Source organism: Venustampulla echinocandica (assembly GCF_003357145.1).
Source record: "Venustampulla echinocandica strain BP 5553 chromosome Unknown scaffold_2, whole genome shotgun sequence".
Classification (NCBI taxonomy): domain Eukaryota; kingdom Fungi; phylum Ascomycota; class Leotiomycetes; order Helotiales; family Pleuroascaceae; genus Venustampulla; species Venustampulla echinocandica.
In genome coordinates, this window is record NW_022474207.1 from 443,333 (window position 1) to 462,453 (window position 19,121).

At 48.0% G+C, this 19,121-nt stretch overlaps 5 protein-coding genes across 5 annotated transcripts; 3 read left to right on the forward strand and 2 right to left on the reverse strand.

The window, feature by feature from the left end:
• Positions 1 to 665: 665 nt before the first annotated feature.
• BP5553_04503 (putative Alpha-ketoglutarate-dependent taurine dioxygenase) lies at positions 666 to 2,027 on the forward strand (the record flags this gene model as incomplete). The annotated part of the gene is made up of 4 exons (XM_032013126.1): positions 666 to 921; positions 1,022 to 1,360; positions 1,413 to 1,787; positions 1,843 to 2,027. 4 exons carry the CDS (start codon positions 666 to 668, stop codon positions 2,025 to 2,027), a joined length of 1,155 nt encoding a protein of 384 aa, XP_031869726.1.
• Positions 2,028 to 5,023: 2,996 nt separating this feature from the next.
• On the reverse strand, positions 5,024 to 6,760 carry BP5553_04504 (Band 7; the record flags this gene model as incomplete). Its single annotated transcript, XM_032013127.1, has 3 exons — positions 5,024 to 5,853; positions 5,997 to 6,600; positions 6,656 to 6,760. The coding sequence occupies 3 exons, from the start codon at positions 6,758 to 6,760 to the stop codon at positions 5,024 to 5,026; spliced, it is 1,539 nt and encodes a 512-aa protein (XP_031869727.1).
• Positions 6,761 to 9,114: 2,354 nt separating this feature from the next.
• Positions 9,115 to 9,897, forward strand: BP5553_04505 (uncharacterized protein; the record flags this gene model as incomplete). The annotated part of the gene is made up of 1 exon (XM_032013128.1): positions 9,115 to 9,897. One exon carries the CDS (start codon positions 9,115 to 9,117, stop codon positions 9,895 to 9,897), a length of 783 nt encoding a protein of 260 aa, XP_031869728.1.
• Positions 9,898 to 11,400: 1,503 nt separating this feature from the next.
• BP5553_04506 (uncharacterized protein) lies at positions 11,401 to 12,057 on the forward strand (the record flags this gene model as incomplete). Its single annotated transcript, XM_032013129.1, has 1 exon — positions 11,401 to 12,057. One exon carries the CDS (start codon positions 11,401 to 11,403, stop codon positions 12,055 to 12,057), a length of 657 nt encoding a protein of 218 aa, XP_031869729.1.
• Positions 12,058 to 13,977: 1,920 nt separating this feature from the next.
• On the reverse strand, positions 13,978 to 18,825 carry BP5553_04507 (uncharacterized protein; the record flags this gene model as incomplete). The annotated part of the gene is made up of 5 exons (XM_032013130.1): positions 13,978 to 16,447; positions 16,549 to 16,608; positions 16,670 to 16,901; positions 16,950 to 16,980; positions 17,047 to 18,825. The coding sequence occupies 5 exons, from the start codon at positions 18,823 to 18,825 to the stop codon at positions 13,978 to 13,980; spliced, it is 4,572 nt and encodes a 1,523-aa protein (XP_031869730.1).
• Positions 18,826 to 19,121: the final 296 nt, after the last annotated feature.

The following is a 19,121-nucleotide window of genomic DNA, read 5'->3' on the forward strand; positions in this document are numbered from 1 at the left end:
CAGGGAGATTGCGTTATCCACAAGAGCAGAGCTTCATGATCCTGACATCTTCCGGCTTGAATCGATGGGAGGGCGACGTGGCAATGTAATGTGGTCTGGACGTGCCTGTGGTCTCCACCGTTTCCCTTCTCGGTTACCAAGTGCCCTGGAATGTAATGGACAAGGTAATGATGGATTGTCAGGATATATACCAAACTATGTCTGCAGAGAAGAATTGCCCACATGCTGTTGGCGTCCGGACCCTCGGGACCTTTCCAGCACGCCTGCATGGCCTCCCCCCTTTGTCTATTACTCCGTACTGTTTTCCGAGTCTTCGCTCTCCTAGGTAAGGTGTTGACTAACCTGTTACTTTTTGATTCACCATTCACTGCGGGGCTCTTTATTCGCCTTGATTTGACCTAATCACGCACCTTCCAGAGATTCACTGCTGCTATAACGTTCACTGAATCATCTTCATGTTCCTCAGCGGGGCATGGGACAACCCTGCCGACGCTAGTATCCAGGCAATCTATAAATACTAGGCCGCACCCTCCCTTCTCCACAAACAACCTTCCTCTCTCAACAACACCTGCCCATCAAGACCCTTAACTTTTGCTCATTATACCTCCCAATTTCTACCACCCCTTACTCAAGTGTCACTTCGGTCTCACAGTGCACCCTTCAGCATGGCTCCATCCGCTGTTGAAGTTTACCCAACCACCCGCATCCATGACTTGAAGGTCAAGGCCCAGGAGGTTGTCTCCCAGGCCACCGCTCCTGCCAAGCTCATCAAGCCGGCTATGCAACTTGCAGGTGCTCTTGACAAGTTTGAGTCCTTCGATATCACCCCAGTCATTGGCAAGGAGTTCCCTACTGCCAACCTTGCTGAATGGCTTGAGTCTCCTAACGCCGATGAGCTCATTCGCGATCTTGCCGTCACTGGTTAGTATAATGATATATATTTCCCGTCACCTCTACTCCAAACTTGACACCGTCTGCTGGTCTCAACTCTCTCTCAGCTCTGGTCTCTAACATCGTCCAGTCTCCCAGCGTGGTGTCGTCTTCTTCCGCAAGCAGGATGGCCTCACCAATGAGCTTCAGAAGAAGCTTTGCCAGAAGCTTGGTGAGTTGACTGGTAAGCCCGCCGACTCGTCGATGCACATTCACCCAATCTCCAACAAGTCGTTCCAATGCAACAAGGACGATGAGATTTCCGTGATCAGCAACGATCTTGCCACCAAGATCTTCTGTGACCGCAAGACTGAGCAGCACAAGAAGCAACAGTCTCTCAAGAAGGGCTGGCACTCTGATATCACTTTTGAGCCTGCCCCGTCCGACTATGCTATCTTGAAGCTCACCGACCTCCCTAGTCTCGGTGGTGGTAAGTGTTTATCTTCACAGCATCACCTGGAAATTGCTAATACGTCTTTAAGACACTCTCTGGGCTTCCGGTTACGAAGTTTATGATCGATTCTCCCCAGCCTACCAGAAGTTCCTGGATGGGCTCACGGCTACCTATGCCCAGCCCCTCTTCACCCAGGCTGCCAAAGACAAGAAGTTCAAGCTGTACGATGAGGCCCGTGGCAGCCCACTCAACGTCGGCACTGAGCTCAGCACCGAGCACCCAGTTATCCGCACCAACCCCGTCACCGGCTGGAAGACTGTTTTCGCTGTTGGCCACCACGTCCAGCACATCAACGGCTTGACTGACCGCGAAAGCTCCCACCTCCTTAACGAGTTTCTCCGCATGATCACTGAGAACCATGATCTGCAATGCCGCTTCAAGTGGAACAACCAGAACGACCTTGGTAAATTCCCACACCTTCACTTTTAGACTTTACAAAGGACTAACGCGTGGCACAGCTATCTGGGACAACCGCTCCACTTACCATGCTGCTACTTATGACTATGATGGTATGGGCCTTCGCACTGGTCAACGCTGCGTCGGCATTGGTGAGCGCCCATATTTCGACCCTGCCTCCAAGAGCAAGCGTGAGGCCGAGGGTGAGGAGTATCTGGAGCCGGGTGAGGGCTTCACCGTCTTCTAAACTCTTTCATGACCTGCGAACCAATTGCGGATCTGACTGCATTTGTGGCGTCGATCTCGTATGGGATAGCATATGAATGAAAGGCTAGGTGGAACTTGGGTTCATACTGGTTCCTTTAGTTCCTTTGGCGTTACAGTGAATGGTGCTTTCTTTATTTTATTAAGCTAAATGGGTTTTACCTTGGGATGCTTGCGGGACTTTAACTACTTGATTGCGTTTGGGAGGGAGCGTGCCTTATCAAACTGAGCCCATTACAACTACATACATACCTAGAGGAGAATCAATGACTTTCCCACCAATAGTTCGCTGCCATTCATGTGATTCACTTGGCTGCAATTTTATCGCTGTGGCTTGCCGGTCAATAAAACAACGCACGGGATATTCCAACCTCTAAGGGGGACTTTGCCCCCTACCCAAGTGCTACTAGTACTAAGCCATACCAATGAGCAGACTTAATTATCAATTGAGAAGCACTGTCACATGTAATCAGCCCAAACCCTCTGTCTACCCCTCTCCTTACAGGCACCTGCATTCCCAGGTATGCGAGGGCGGGCTGTTGAGCTCTTGGCCTCTTTGTGTAAAGTGGCATATATGACGTCCACTTCAGACAAAATGGTAAGAGCATTTCTAATCCAAAAGGTAGGAGCCACTCAGATAAGATAATAAATGTGGCTCATTCTTAAGATTTGGCCGATGTAACAGCGGCAGGTCAATATATTATAGAAGGGTTAGTTGGGTTAGTTGAGGGTTGACGTGGTGGTCATGGTATAAGCCACTTTAGACAAAGGAGCTAGGAGCTCAATGGCCCCTCCCGCATGCCGGGCGGCACAGGTGCCGGCAAGGAGATGTGTGGCAGACGGGGAGGAATATATCACATATCTGAAGTAATCTAGATGGGGTATATAATAACGAGCCTTCAATTTACCCAGAGAATCGCACTACTGCAGCTCGCAAGCTCGCGGGCCGTAACTGTGCGATTCTACCTGGGGAAGGCTCGCCCTGCGGGGCCTGTAGAATACTGGGTGGCGGGTGACCAAGCGTAGTATAGCTAATTACTATGATTATAATAAGAGCTATACTTATAATAGCTATACATATTAACTACTACGTACGACCAGCCAGGGGCTTTGAGAGTTATAGTCTAGCGTAGGCTTACCTACCTATACACCGGAACAGCCTCTTCTACTGTACTTTGCAAGGGCTTACTTACCTTAGTAATATAGTTGAAGTACGGGTCTATACGACGTGTAGGGCTAGCCGGCCAGCGAGCCAGCCTACCTGCCAGCTTGCGAGCCTCAATTACCTATACTCCGATGTACCAGAGAAGACTCTGCCCCTATAATTTATATAGCAGTAGCTTGCCTTGGTTATATAGTTAAAATGCAACGCGTATAGCTTGCTTGCTGCCGTACAGCTTGCCTGCCACCGTGGAGCCTGCCTGACTGCCTACCTGCCAGCTTGCGCACCTCAATTGCCTGTATTCTTGTGTGCTAGATCAGCCTCTGCTACTATAATTTATATAGGAGGAGCCTGCCTTGGTTATATAGTTGAAATATAGCGTATATAGCTAACCTACGAGCGTATAGAAGCACCGGCTTGCTTGCCTGCCTACCTATATACCGGGGCAGTTGCTACTACAGTAATGCATAAGGGAGCTACTTGCCTCTATTATACACCCAAAATCATACGCTATATAGTAAGCCAGCCTGCGCATAGTAATTACTACCTACCTATATATATATATATATAGTCTGTATAAGGGCTGTAGAGAGGAAGATAACAAAGCTCCTGAATAGGGGGCACGGGCTATAGTGTATTATTAGGCGACTTTAGTCCAAAACTCTTTTCGCTAAGAAATATTAGGCGCCTACCTACAGCTATTACCTACCGTATATATATCTCCGATATTGAGCTTCTATACTATTTCTATACAAGCTAGATAGTATAAATATCTCAATTCGGCTAGATATTCATATAACGTAAATATCCTAATTTCGGTGAGATATTTATATAACTTGAATAGCTGAATTTCAGTGAAATATTTACACAACCTGAATAGCTTTAACCAGGCCTGTGGAGATGATATTCATATCTGATCCTTGATCAGTTTGTGAGACCTATAGCGGGATTTCTACTGGGACCTCTATTCTATCCCTAGTAGATTTGACTGTGGCCGGGACTCGGAATGATTTCTGATCCGAGCTCACGATTGGCATCATCTTGCTCATTACAGCTTGCTCCTGTCTCTTGAATCTGGTAGCTATCTCCTTTGCCTTTGACTGCAGTTTGAGTCTGCTATTTTGGACTGGGATATTGACGAATCTGCAGTGACCTTTTTCTTTCCTTTCTCCTTATTATTCACCCTAGTATAGAAAACGCTCTGAATGCCTTTGATAGACTCGGGCTGATCTGGAACAGGCCAAAAAGATTCATCGGGACCTGGAGCCTCTTCGCAAGCTCGTTGTACTCAATTGGACCATGCCCTTCACAGCTAACGATCTCGCGAAGCTGGTGAATAGCTTTGACTAATTGTGGCCTTGGCAGATGTCTCCGGGGCATCGATATTCAATACTTCAATTTATTTATATAGCTTGAATATCCCAATTTCGGTAAGTAACTGATTTCGAGTCGAATTTGATTGATCTGATGGATTTATTGAGTTGTACTCGATGCGGAAGCAAAAGGAGGGCCTATAACCTGGTGGAAGTAGCCAGGTATGGGGAGAGCTTGTATTGAGAGTGCTCTGGAGAGGTAAACTCTCCAGGGATTGAAAGGGCTAAATACAGTGTGGGGAGCTAAGCTCGAAGAGCAAGACAGTGAATCTCTGACAATGATAATTCTGATTGTAGGAAAGTAAAACAATGCAGCAAGGTATCACATACTAAAGCGCCCGAAGTCAAACCCATAGCGTAACGTACAATTTGGCCCCGTCTCCGCCAAACAACTCGGATGAGCAACAAAGGAAAAAAGGATGCTTGTTGGACGGCCGACTTCATTTACTTCTGAGCGCTTGTCCCGTTCGAACCCATTCCCTGAATCGGCTTTCCACTAACCTCCCTCTCAGAAATATCTCCGGCCAACTTTCCGAACTGCCACTCCGGGAGCGTGATTCCAGTCTGTTCATTAATCGTACTCATCAATGGGGGAAGCATCTGGTACATATTCCTGATCTGGTCTACGCCGCCCATCGACGATCCCTCGCCCGGCTTGCCACCTTCGCTCCCAGCCTGAGCTCCGGTATTCCAAATCGTCATCTTGGGATTGAGGCCACGGATAGCGTCAGCATTGGCATGTGCAAGTTGGGTGTAGACGCCCTTCTCGATCATGAGATATTGGATCAGGCCTGCAGGACCGCCGAAAGCGAGAGAGAGATCGGAATATGCGCCTGCCATGGCGGATATACCAGCTGCTTCCTTTTGCTGCTGGACAAGATGGGCCTCTGCCTCCTTGGTCGTGGCATAGAATTTTGCCTCGGCTTCCTTGTGGAGCTTGTAGGCTGCGGCGTCAGCAGCTTGCTGCTCACTGAAGAAGCTGGCTTTGGCCTGGGCTTGCTCCTCGTAGGCTTTTGCGTCGGCAGCTTGTTGTTTAGATTCTCGGGCGATAGTAGCCTTAACAACGTCGCTAGCTCGGAGTCTTTCAAGTTCGGTGAAGGCACGCTTGACCTCGACCTCTTTTCTGAGCTCCTCGTCACGGGATTCGGTGGCACGAGTGGCTTCGATTTGGGCGATGTTTACGTCGCGATTGAAGACGGTCTTGCGAGTTGCAAGGGTTGCTTCTGCCTGGGCACGCTCAGAGTCTCGCTCGGTCTTTTGAACAGCGGTTTCGGCTAGAGAGGGATATCAGCAGCTATTCTAGAAAGATAGTCTTTGAGTGGAAGGATATGGCTATGTGTTCAGAAGTCGAGAGACCCTTTCCCGAAGCCATGTATCCAGAAAGACCATAAAGGAGAGACCTCCTCTATTTACTTACCGTTAATCTTAGCAATTTCACGGTTTTGCTCTCCCTGTCGTTGAGCTTCTCCCACGTTACCGCGTCTTTGAGCCTCGGCAACATCAATACGAGCTTGATTGATAGCACCTTCATGAGCTTTCCTTGACAAAGACTCAAAATAACTCGATTGTGGGGCATCCCTCAACTCCTTCACATTGGCGTTATAGATCTTCAGCCCAAACTGGCCCAGTTCGCTCTGAATATTCCGGAAAATGCGCTTCTTGAATTCCTCGCGGGCTGTAAAGATTTCCTCGATTGTAAGAGAGCTGACAAGCACACGGGTCTCTCCCTCAATGATACCCTTGACGATATTCTCGATATGCTGGCCTGGGCTGACGCCCTTGGTGGCCTCGCCTTCAGCAAGCAACATGGCGTATTTCAGCAAGGCATCTCCACGATCATCTGGATCAGGCGCGTGTTCATCTCCAGATGCATCTCGGGTTGCATGTCCGTCAATGACGCCTTTTTGGTTCACGTAGGGGCCCACGGTGAAGACAACTGGAAGAAGGAATTGCAACTTCTCCCTGGTCATCGTCTGGAGGTTTAAATTGTAATCACGGGGCTGAATGCTAAACCGTTGACACTGCTTTATTGTCAGACCTGAAATATTAGATAAGGGAGCGGGGAGGGAGACGGACTCTTTGAAATGGCCAAACCCAGGCGCTCTTGGTAATCTTCACTGTTCGAACACCTGCACCGGTAATTGCCAGATACTCATCTGGGCTGGCGATTGTGTAAACCATTTTGAGAGATTAATTTGGTAGTGTATTTGTTTTGTGTTGGGTATTGGCACGGTTGATATATCAAGGTGCTTGATATCAGGATGTTTGATATCAGGATGTTTGATATCAGGATGTTTGATATCAGGATGTTTGATATCAGGATGTTTGATATCAGGATGTTTGATATCANTATCAGGATGTTTGATATCAGGATGTTTGATATCAGGATGTTTGATATCAGGATGTTTGATATCAGGATGTTTGATATCAGGATGTTTGATATCAAGCTATCTATTAATATCCAGGTGATTCAAGAGCGACGAAACTAATAGAATGAGTCACGACACGTCGATTGGTGTGAATGTTGTGGTTGTGGTTGGCGAGCTGACTTTATAGGTGTGCCGAGAGCGAAATGTGGCAGTGCTGTTTTAAAGTCAAAGGGCTTGGGGAAGCGGCGTCCCACGATCTGCACCTCTTGGATTGGGATCGGCCTGGATCATAGGGTTAGCTTAGAGGGCTCAAAGGCGCATATAATCTTGCGATTCCAGAATGAAATCATAATCCAGGGCATATACCTACTTGTGCGTCTAACTGGCGTTGAAGGCAAGGAGTTGCCTATGTAGCTCAAATCTCAAATTCCCTCAGCTTGGGGGTTCTTAGTGACCGAGAAAATGGATGGACGGAGACTCCAATGTGAAGTCAAATTGTTTAGTGGATTGGTTTTGAGCATTGTCCGAGGCGGGCTGATAACTGGTTCTTATATCATTCAGGTAAGGCTGCAGTGCCGCAGGGAGGCGGCAGGACAAGTAATCACGGGGCGAAATTCAACCTTACCTGTCCTCCTACATCGCCATTATTGGCAGTATTGGCAGTATTGGCATTAGGTCAAACATCCTAGGCAGCAAAAAGGTTACATGTACCACGGAGTAGTGCGGGAGGTTAATATGGGGTATCGGGCGTTGGAGCATCAATCAAGCATGAAAGGAAGCGGTGCCGAACTCCAGAGTCCGGACAATGAGGCATTATCAGCCCTCATGACAGCATGCCAATCTCTTACTCGTCTGCACAGCCCTTCTCGCCGAATCTCTGGATGCCACGCCTTACCCATTACCCAGCCAGGTGGGATTGGTTAGGCCCTACAACTGAAGGCCACGGGCAATAACAATAGGGCATTGCAACGATTTTTGCGACCATTGGCACCTTGTGAACTGGTGAACTGGTGAGCTTGGACGCCTGCGTTTGTTTGTTCAGGCTTCAGCCACGCTTCTAGCGTGCTTCGAGAAGCCAAAGCGTAGCAAACCTAATACTCCGTAAAGCTAATAAAGCTAATAACGCTAATAATGACCTACTTGGTACATAGCGCGTTATACTACGTACATGTATCTCCACCGCTCTCCCAAGCTGCGATATACTTCCTTCCAGGCATACAGTAATACGGTATCAAGTGCTTGATATCGGCTTTGTGGAGAGGAGTTTCCTGGCTGTGCTAATTAGGATCGTCTCGGCTTTCCCCCCTTCAGTGCGAGGAGTTCATTCTAGCGACTTTCGCAGTTATTAGGCAACGACCACCGCGACCATTCGCACATCTACACAGCCCCCTACAGTGCCGTCACTGCCGACACTATTATGTCTAGCAGGAGTCCCACAGGCCAAATCAACAACGGTACTTCACGCCGAGTGTACCTAGGTACGTACGGAGTATAGTACCGTACAGCTTCTAACAGATGTGACTTTTATTACACACGTTGACCTCGAGATCTACGCCCAGCGCTAGCTATTTGCACTATCGCAACAACGCTTGAGCTTCTCGACATCGTCCCCAGACTCCGTGCTTCGTAAAACGCCGCCTCTTATCAGCCGCAAAGCCTCACGACCTCATCCTTACATCGTGCGTCAGATTTGGTCCCTGACACGACCTGTATCTCGCCCGGCTTGAGCGGGAGTGGACTCAGGACTCAGGACCGCCCAGTATTGAGGCATATTTCATGAACGTCAGAGCTGTCGCCTAGGCCGTGGGATTGGGTTTCGGAGTGCTGAGTCTGTTGACATTGCCACACTGACCCAGCATTCCGATCCCATTATTGTCGAGACGAGGTGAGGTGATCAACGATCCTGGATCCCTCATCCTGCTGTATCTCCGTCTTTCAAACCTCGTCATAAGGTATTCTCGGTCATCGCACCTATCAGGCGACCCCATTTCTATCTCCTTGGCCGCCGTCATCATCTCCTCTATGAACCACGAAACAGCGTTCTCAATTACCTTTTGCTTGATCCGTCAAGCTTACACCTCAGCAACGCACGCAGTTGCGCCTGGCCCTCTCCAACATCTCCCAACATCTCCATCCAAACCCGTATCCTAAATCCCCTTCTCAGCCATGGACGCCAAGAATCCTTTCCCTCCCCCATCTTCAGAACCTGATGCTCCACCACCCTCCTACAGCGAAATTGGCTCTCCCAGCAGCGGCAGTTCGAGCTATTACTCGTCCCAGATCAACTCCCAGCTCGCTAGCCTAACAACCCAAATATCCACCCAACAAACCCAAGCCACCCTCCTTTCGCACGCCCACAGCGAACACGTGCTCTCCCTTCTCACTTATGAAATCCAGGATTACCTATCCACATTCGCTCGCTCCGGCCGTCGAAGAGGGACATTAATCCTAATCCCCGCAGCTGGGGTAACAGATGAGAAAGCCGTACCGGCCGCTTTTGATTGTAGTAATCCGGATGAGGGGACGTGTGATGTTGTTGTGAGGGTAAAGGGGAAGGGAGATGCGGACGAGATGTGGTATTGGAGGGACGAGGAAATGGCGGAGAGACTTGCCGCCTGTCTAAGACCTCCACCACCGCCGCCATCTGAGAGGGGTTTGCCGCCGAGGAAGGAACAAGTTGCCCAGCAGCAGCAGCCACAGCAGTCGACGAGGGGATTATGGGGCCGTGCCAAGTCCGCTGTGAAAACAGCAGCGATGAACGAAATGGGGAATTATGAGGTTGGTCGGGATGTTAAAACGGCGCCCCCTGGTCCGAGGGAGGATAAAGTTATCATGGACGTGAAGGCAGAGGAGGTTTTATTTCGAACAGAGAATGATTTTGGAATTTTTGGGAGCGAGACCGGTTGGGGGATTGTAGTAAGACTTAAGGTTATCCGGGGCGGGCCCTAACAAGATGGAGGTAGGACACGATAGATGCGGCTGGAGATGGGGGATGGTTATTCCTGGCGACGGGGGTTTCAATCGTGATGCGCCACATAATAATGGAAGGCTCGCCATAACATGATGAGCACGCCGGAAAATTTAACAAGTTCATCAAGGAACTAATAGCAAGTCATTCACATGTTGTTCTGCGGCAGCCCTTGGACGACCAGGCTATAGAATACGAGGTTAAACCCTTAAAAGCTCATCAGGATTCCCCCAGGGAGCCGAGGAATTTACGGTGAAGTTCGAAAAACTACCGAGAAAGCTGCCGACGAAGATGTGGAAGGGCTTACACCGAGATGCTACAGACGTTCTAGGTGAGCTTATACAACGCTACGTTTGCGGAAGCTTACATACCTAGATGGAGACATTTAGATAGATAGAAGATGTCAGTCAAGTAATTCCAGTTTGTTAAACCAATTCTATCTGTCAACCTTGAGCTCGTGCACCAAATCAAGCTCCTTTAAAAGTCTCGCGGCAGGACCCCTTCGAAGATATCTCCGTCCTTCAAATTCTTCACAGCTGTGCCCCGTTGTGGATACTATAAGGTGCTAGCTCACCGATGTCGGCAGTCTTCCCATCTTCAGAGTCAGAGGCAGTGTTTGCTTAAACTCAGCAAAGGCACTGGGCAGGTTATCTTGACTTGGTTAGGAGAGCTCGTCGGCGTCAGGTAGGTGATCTTCGGATTCGCTCATCCTCGAGGTGTTGTAAGGTGATGTTGAGTAACTCGTCTACAATGATCTTGCTCTTTACTCAAGAGTAACATAACAGGATCTCAGATCAGAAGGCGAAGGTGAAATTGTTAACAAAGCTAAGTACGCAGAGATCGATTTATGTTACAGGGTGAATTGAGGAAAGTTAAAGCCTTCTCCACGACTCCCGACGCCTCCCGATCCGTACGGTATATGATTGTCCTCTTCGAACCCCTAACTTCGAAGCTCTTAAAGGTTCTTTTCAAAACAAGTCTCTATAAATGTAAGAAAACAGTTTTCTTCTTACGGTCTCCAACAGCAGTTGCTTAAGGATTTAGATACTTTAGGTATACATCTAATCCCGTGCGTGATTTCGACATATATTCTATCATTGCCTTACTATGTCTTATGTTTTGCAGTGGTAGTTCCTCCAGTGTGATTTCCTGGGATCCAACCCAAGCAAGGTAGACTTCCTACTTACCAGTATTTTGCTTCAGCTAAAGGAAACTCGTTTGCTAGGAGCTTGTTAGAAGTTTTTCTATCGTCTGAAACTCCACAAGTGATGAGCTCGTTCTACAATAGGGGTTAGAAATAAGTGACATTCCGAATCTTCATGTAAGGAGTGAATAACTTCCCAAAATTTCCAGGTGGAAGGTGATTGCATTCGCGACCGCTCCTGTATTTTCGCAGGCAATTCTCTCATTCTCACAACCACCCCACTTCCTTACCCTTCCACCAAGCCGAATCTCAAAGTCGAATCTCAAAGCAGAATCTCGAAATGGATCACATCCTATCAAGAGTGGTTTTATTCGCCTTCGATAGACACCACTACGAAGATCAAGACTATCACGGACACAAGGACAAATTCATGGAACTCAGGTCCCAACTTGAATCCAAAGCGCTCGTCGTTCAAGTACTGTGCAACGCGGACGCCGCCGATTTCATGTCTTCGGAATTTCAGCTCGAGGGCGTCAAAGCAATCATCCTCACTGATCCCAGAATGACGAAGTATCCCGCTATCGCTCCTATCATCGTCAAACTAGTGGCTTGGGTACGCGCTGGCGGCACGCTCATCATGAGCTCTCTCTTCAGCACCATGGTCGAGCCTATCAATTTCGAAAAGTTCATCAGAAACGCGTGGGGTTTACCGTGGAAATATGTGGATTATAGCGAGCACCTTTGCATTCCTAATCTAGGCCATCCGGAGAGATATTGGGAGGGTCCGTATGCCATTAAGCCTTACAAAATGATGGCTGCTTTCCTCGAGGATGTTGATATGGAGGATCGTGTGTTTGTGAGGGAGGATGATGAGACTGATGATAAGGCTGCGGCGGTCATCCTTAAGCCGTTTGGAGAGGGTCGCTTGGGATGGATCGGTGATGTTAATAACGAAGTGGGCTCAATGCAGGTCCTGCTTGCAATGTGCAGGCTGTGAAGGGTAGAGGCTCGAGATACTAGAATGCTGGGTGAGCAGGGTCAATTCCCTCAGGTCTAAAGATGACAATATTAACTGAATTTGAGGGCGTTTGTTGGAAACCTCTTTGCCAGTCTTCTCATTCTTCCTTCCTCCGAGGAGTCGGCTGAACTCTTTTGCTTCTGGGGTATGTGAAATGTGATAATCAATCTTTTTGCTATTTTTTCTGAATCCTGCCTTTATGAGTGATGCTGAGATTTTTTAATTCACCTACTGTGGGTCGTGAGTAGGCGAGAGAGTTTTGCGCGCTCGAATTGCCTCTCTTAGACTGGAGCAATTGGAATTATAGCAGCTCATTTACTATCACCACCACATTCTCCGACATATTTTCTCTTATTTTAGACCAATTCCTTTTTCTTTCTTATAAAGTCAGGATATCAATTTTGCTTTTATAATGATGTCCGATCTCTTGCTTCGTAGAGGCTGCGGAGACCAACTTTTAGGGAGACGGGTTCGGCTACTTGAGGAACGAAATAGGGGGGATGGAGGCCCACTTTCTAAGGCCACAAGTCCTTGCGCCCCAAATTCAAGGCCACAACAAAAATATATCCTAGCTCATCCTCCGGAGATCACCAACCTCACTCCACGCATCCCGCTTTAACATCCTCCGATTCATTCGCCTTCTCTACAGTGCCATCATGGCGAAAAAACGTACGCCTCTCAATTCCCTTTTCGCTCCCCTATATCTCGACCCTAAAGCTAACATCGCAACCTCTAGCCAAGTCCCGTACCATCGCGGTGCGCCTCGTCTCGATGGCTCTCACAGGCTACTATAAGACCTTGATGCGACCGCGTACCCATCGACCACTCAGCATGCTAAAATACGATCCTGTCGGTATGTTCAGATCTCGATATCTTACTTTACACTGTGCAATTGGGATGGCTCGAGGGTCGATACGGGTGGTTGGATAATGGGCGAAAGAATTTGGATGCCGAGATGGAGGAATAGAGAGAAAGCCTAAAAGGAGCGGAGATGGCCGAGAGATGTACAGCGCTTGCGGATTGTGATTTGTGGGCGTGTTGTGTGGAAGAACATACACAGGATTGATCTGGAGGCTGTTTTCATATATCAAAGACGACGGACAGCCTCGCTCGATGGCTAAACTACAGACCTGCTGTGGGAATCAATCGCTAACTGATCCCTCTATAGTCCGGAAGAAAGTTTTATTTCTCGAACAAAAGCGCGGCGGCAAATAAATTGGGCAATTCTACGCGCCCACCCTGAGACTGCAACACAGGGGCACAGGCTAGAGAGCGGCCACACGGGTGAAGGATCGAGAAAACCACCTCATTCTAGGTGGCGGTCTGGTCTCTTGGTATTGTGTATGAGTAGGCCGGATGACGATACATGGATCGGCGTTTAGGTTTGGGAAGTCATTGTACAGTACAAAGCTTTGGTGTTGAGATATTGAGCTTTTTATAGAGCGGGCACCGGGTTCTATAGTTGGAATGATGTAGATAATCTGCATCAGTAGTTGTGGGCCAATACAATACACGCACCTTCAATCCGCGTGCATTATATCCTGTCAAAATCCTCTGATTGCTAGAAGTTAGATGCAAAAGCACAGGTAAATACATTTTCGCAACTACCTCAGGCTAGTACAGAAATAATTAGTGCGGCATTCATAGAGCGTGTGAGCTAAGCTAAGCAAATACAAAGTACATCAAAGCAAGATATCAATATTAGCACTTTGATATTTGCATGCAAGACTTCGGAAAATCTCCCGTGGCCTGTAAGTTATAGAACAACTACCCTTTAACTATAGCGCCATAGTTAGAGGGATAACAAACGCAATTTATCGACAGAATTTAACGTATCCCCCAACCGCTCACACTCAGAATAGGAAAATGATTGGAATGAATTGGTTCAATTCCAGGGAATTAGGACTGATGCACAAGACCGCCAATGGGTAGCGAAATCCTTGGAACCTTGGATGGTCTGTCGGAAGCATCTGTCTCTGATTGTCTTTTGGCTCTATTACTCCTGTTGCGACGAGGTACTCCAGCCATGGGAGACTGCTGAGGTATGGCAGGGTGATGGGTGTAGATTGAGGTGGAGGTGCTGGATTTGCCATGGTTGCCTTCCACAACGCGCTTGTACGAACGGCCTTTGTTGATGTTTTGTCCAACAACCTTGTTCTGTGATGTGGGATTTGGTAGTAGAGGCTGGAGCTTGGGGATCTCATAAGGATCTTTAACGGCACTAGCACTCGATTCATTAATGGTAGGACCCCAGGGGTTCGACTTCAAAGCGCTCTTCAGATTTAATTTCTGGCGATGGTTCGGCTCGCTGCGTTTGGCTTGTTTCCCCTGAGCTTGGGTAGCCTTTCCAGGTGTTATGAGTGCCTGAGATGTAGAAGAATTTACTCTTTGACTTTCTGGATTTGGATTTGTAGCTGTGGTCCAGGTATGCGATCTAGGGGTTCCCTTGTTGTGCCCCCAATCAGACGCATGCCCATCCGCTCGTTCCAAATCATGCATCCTATCTTCAAGATCTGACAAAGGGCTCATAGTTGAAATAGTAGATCCCGCTGCTGAGGGTGGTCTCATTATTGGCATTGTCTGAGTTGACGAAGGCAATGTTTGATCGAGAGCCGGTCGCTGTACCCGTTCTTGTGTTGCTAGTCGGCTAAAAGGCCCAACATCTACATCATTATATGACGTGGTAATTTCTCTCTCCTTGGTCGACGGATCATGGAAACTGGTACTCTGGCGCCCATTTCCCAGAATTAACGTAGTGCCTCGCTGCTGAAACTGAGATTGGCTGTCTTGTACCTCCCGAGTAGTTACCTTAGACTCTTTAGGTTGGCATGTCAATCGGCTACTGATGCTTTTTCTATTAGATGCCTTCCTCGTAGATGGCTTAGATGTGAGCTCTTGCGGCCGCTGGAAGTTGGTTTCCGGCCATAGGGATAGCTCAGTATCTTGCGAGAGTTGAGTTTCAGGGATTTCATTGAGCGGACTAGATTGCTGAGTTTCAGGAATTTCATTAGGCTGGCAGGATTGTTCTAAATTTCCCCAGCTAGAAGGGTGCTGTGGCGGTGAAGTTGGGTGAGGAGATCCTTGGTGGGATTTTAAGTCTGACTGAAGCTTCCTGTTTACAGCAGTGCGAAGAGCACGCTTCGGACACCCAAGATTCGGGTTGAGAATTGCATCATCTTCCGCATGAGCCTGAGATCGCGGAGACAAGGAGTCTGTTGGCGATGATGGTAGATTGACAGCAGCCTTTTGATTTGGAATCATAGGTGGTAAGATGCTCTGGAGCGCCTTCCGTTGGGATCGCGACTGGATAGAGCCGACCTGGCTATTATACCTGGCAGGCGGGGGAATCTTGGTATTGCCATATGGCATGTGGATTTGGTTGCTTTGGACTTGTAGTTCAGCGATCTGTTTCCAGAGCGAAGCATTGTCGTCCTCTGATTTCCGAATGTCGTCGCCAAGTTTTAAATGGGCAGTCGACAGAGTTTCGATGTCTTTATCAGTACTATCTCTTATTTCAATAACTCGAGTAGCGAGCTTCCGAACGTCGTCGCCAACCGATCCAAGTTCGATTATCCGTTTCTGAGTGTCAGAGTCTACGCATAGAGTCTCCAATCTTTCTTGGGATTCTACGATTTTGAGCACCTGCGCCTCGAGCAACGCCCTCTCGGATTGGTGCGCGTCGGTATTATTAGCTAAAAGTTCGTTCTCGACTCTAAGCTTTTGTAGCTCTTCCCTGATAGACTTCAACTGTGTATCCTTATCCGCGCACATATCTCTTAGATTTTTTGTAGTTGAACTGAGCTTGAGCAGCTTTTCATCGTCTACCGTTTTGGCTCTCTTAGCATGTCCCACTTCCGCTGTTAGAGCTGCCTGAAGTTCTTTCTTCTCCTTTTCGAGATGTTGCATCTGGTTTCCTGCTTCCTTGAGTTCTTCTCGAATCCACCTCAGTTCCTCCTCAATTTTAAATACATCTTCAGTTCTAGAGTTTAACTGATCATGGAGGCCGGAGTTCGCACTTTCCAGCTCCTGAATTTTAGTGACATGTCGCGGGTCTTCTTTTGGGAGAGCAAGGTGGACCGCAAGATCGTGCGATTTTACCGATAATTGATCACGACAATTGCTAAAGTCTTGCCGCATCTCGTCTAACTGCCGGGCCAAACTTTGGAGATCCCGTTCATAGCCACTATTATCAGCTTCTAGGGCCGCATTGGACTCGCGTAGCTTGGAAATCTGGGCGTTGAAGGCATTTTGAGCCTGAGTGTCGCCTTGTAATTGGTGGACCAGCACCTTCAAATCCTCAAATTCTTTGAGGATACACTCTTGTCGAGCACCTTTATTATTATCCGAAGCTTGTAGTTCACTTAAAAGTCTGCATAGAAGTACAACTGTTAGCAACTAGAGAGCATGCTTTGTGACATAATGGGAAATGCTTTCCTATCGAATAAATCATGGATTAAGGCTATCAATGACGACGGTGGCTCTGGCTCATGATCATTCAGGTCTTCGATAACAGTAGTGAGCTCATCAAGCCTTGAGTAAATTAGCATCTATAACAAATTGGCCGTTACTCAAATTACTGGACTGGACTTACTTAACATGTGTTATGTTTGTTAAAGCCAAAACCTGCCCCAAAACAGTTTCATTTCCTGTTAATTGATGGGCAACATCTACTGGAATCTTCCGTAAAAGCTCAGCAAGTTCCCTGTGCGCTTTCAACTGGCCTGAGAGTTGTAGGTGAAGCTGTTCGGAATGGTGTTGCTCCCGGGACAGTTCTATAAGATTTTTCTGGAGGTCTTCTTTTAGGAGGTCATTTGTCCTCAAAGCTGTTCAAAGTTAGAGTGACAGTAGTTAGCAAGCTATAGGTGGCGTACCATCTACTAATTTAACCGAAAGCTGCTCTTTCTCGGTTGAAACTGTATATGTCAGAATTTGAAATTTTTCTAATCAGCGAAGTGACTTGCCTAATACAAGCTTCTTTGCTATCTCTTCTGTCCTTTTTTGCGTGCTAAGCAGCAAAGATTTCTCGTCAGCTACCGATTTGTCCACTTCTAGCCGCGTTTCTTTAATGGCCTTGAGTGCATCCGTGATCTTCGTGGTGGCAGCTTCATTTATAGAATAGGCAGTCTGATGTGCAGCATAGGTAGCAATGGCCTGCGATGAAACTTTTCGCATGTCCTTTGCCTGAGTTACTAGCATTTCCTGGCACTGTACGACTTTGTTCATGTGTTCCTTATACTTCGAGCCGAGTTCCGTGCATTTTCGAGCCCTCTCCTCCAGGGCAAGATTCGCTGCTTCTAGTGATTCGGATCTTTTTCTAAGTTCATCTTCTGAGCGCTTGAGCTTCTCAATGTCTTTCTCTTGCGACTCGATATACGCATCCTTGGCTTGGTAGTCCTCCGCTATTGTCTTGTATTTCATTACTTCTTCTAAGAAGGAAGGGTATCGAGCAATCATTTCGGCTCGTTCCTGATTCCAAAGGGTAGATTTTCCGCCGGTTGAATTAGAAAGTAGCGTGCGAGTCGCATGGTGCTTGTCTGTCGGCCTTCCGACTTTGGCTGCATGATGGGAATGACGAGTGGGGGAGTCAATAGTACTTTGTGGTAAAAGGTCTCTAGGATTTAGAGGCCTGGTTATAGCAACTCGAATATTACTGGCTGACTGTGGACGAGACTGCGTCCCACATGAAATCTGCGATGGAAGTTGGGATTCTGGGTGCAGATACGGAGGATGAGTGAAGTCCGGGCAATGATCTCTCGTGGAGTTTCGCGATAATGGCCTACTATTCATGGGGAGCTCATCTTGATGCAAAATAATATCGCGGGACTTGTTTGATTGGTGATTGGTCTCTAACGCTTTCGGGACATGATCGGGAAAGGAGTTTCGAGTCGAGCTGCGACCAGTCTCTAGCAGACCTGGGTGATGTCTAGCGACGTTATGGGGTTGGCTAGATAGACCGGCGCCAAAGTGCACATCTAATGAAGGGTTTAGATGCGCAGACACATCTGAAGTGTGGTTGTCCGAGTTCACTAGCTGATCTGGATGCCTTGTGGGCGTTTCAATGGACTGATCAAACTGACTAATGTTTGCCACCTCTGGAAATGGATGCCTTCGAGTTTTAGATCTCTGAGTGTTTGCATCTTCCGAAAAGGAATGTTGCCTAAGTTTAGGTCTCCGAGACACGACTGACGCCCCTTTCTTCTTCTGGTTGAAGCCAATATCTTCAACTCTTGTCCCTGGATCTAGATCTACCGCTGAGTTTGACTTGGTGAGTGGCTCTGGCCGTACGGTTTGTGCTAAAGACTTCTCAACAGCAGCTACTGATCGGGAATCCGGGCGTGGACGAGGAGCTTCGGCACGGATGATGTTGATCGGCTGATGGACAGGCACCGAATCAGCGACCCTGTCAATATGATGCCGATCAAGTGTTTCTTTCTGTGGTCTGCCGTAGCTAAAACGACCGATTGCGGGTTTGGCTGGTAGGCCAAACCTGAAGCCCTGAGATATGTCGTCGGTGGTACCTGGTTCGGGCCGCATGATGGGACGATAGAAGCTGCTCTCCTGGACTTGAGATTCAAGCTCTATGGCGACGAACTGAGTCTCGTCCACCCGGTATCTTAGACTATTATGTTCCTCGTCAAGGTCATTCGGGCTAGGCGCAGTATCATCCCCATCAAGCTCCGTGTCATCTGACGGTGGGTTGTGGAGCCGAGCCACGATTTGACTCTCTTGCTCTTCCGGGTCTAGCATCTTGAATCGTAACTAGCGGCACAAGCTTGTCAGAAATTCAATACGTTGTATCATTTTGTAGGATTTCATCACCTACCCGCCTTGTCAGTTATTCAGAAGCGGATACCTAGCTCGGCCCCCGTTGCAGGCATACGACACAAGTACACCTAGATAGTTTGCAAATGGTCGCCAAGGGATGGGGACTGATAATACTTTTCGGGCGCCTGCCTCTATCTCCAGGAACTGGGAGTCTTGGGAATGCCGGAGTCTACCTTACTCGATGCGGCTGTGATTATCGACAACATATGAGAAAAAGG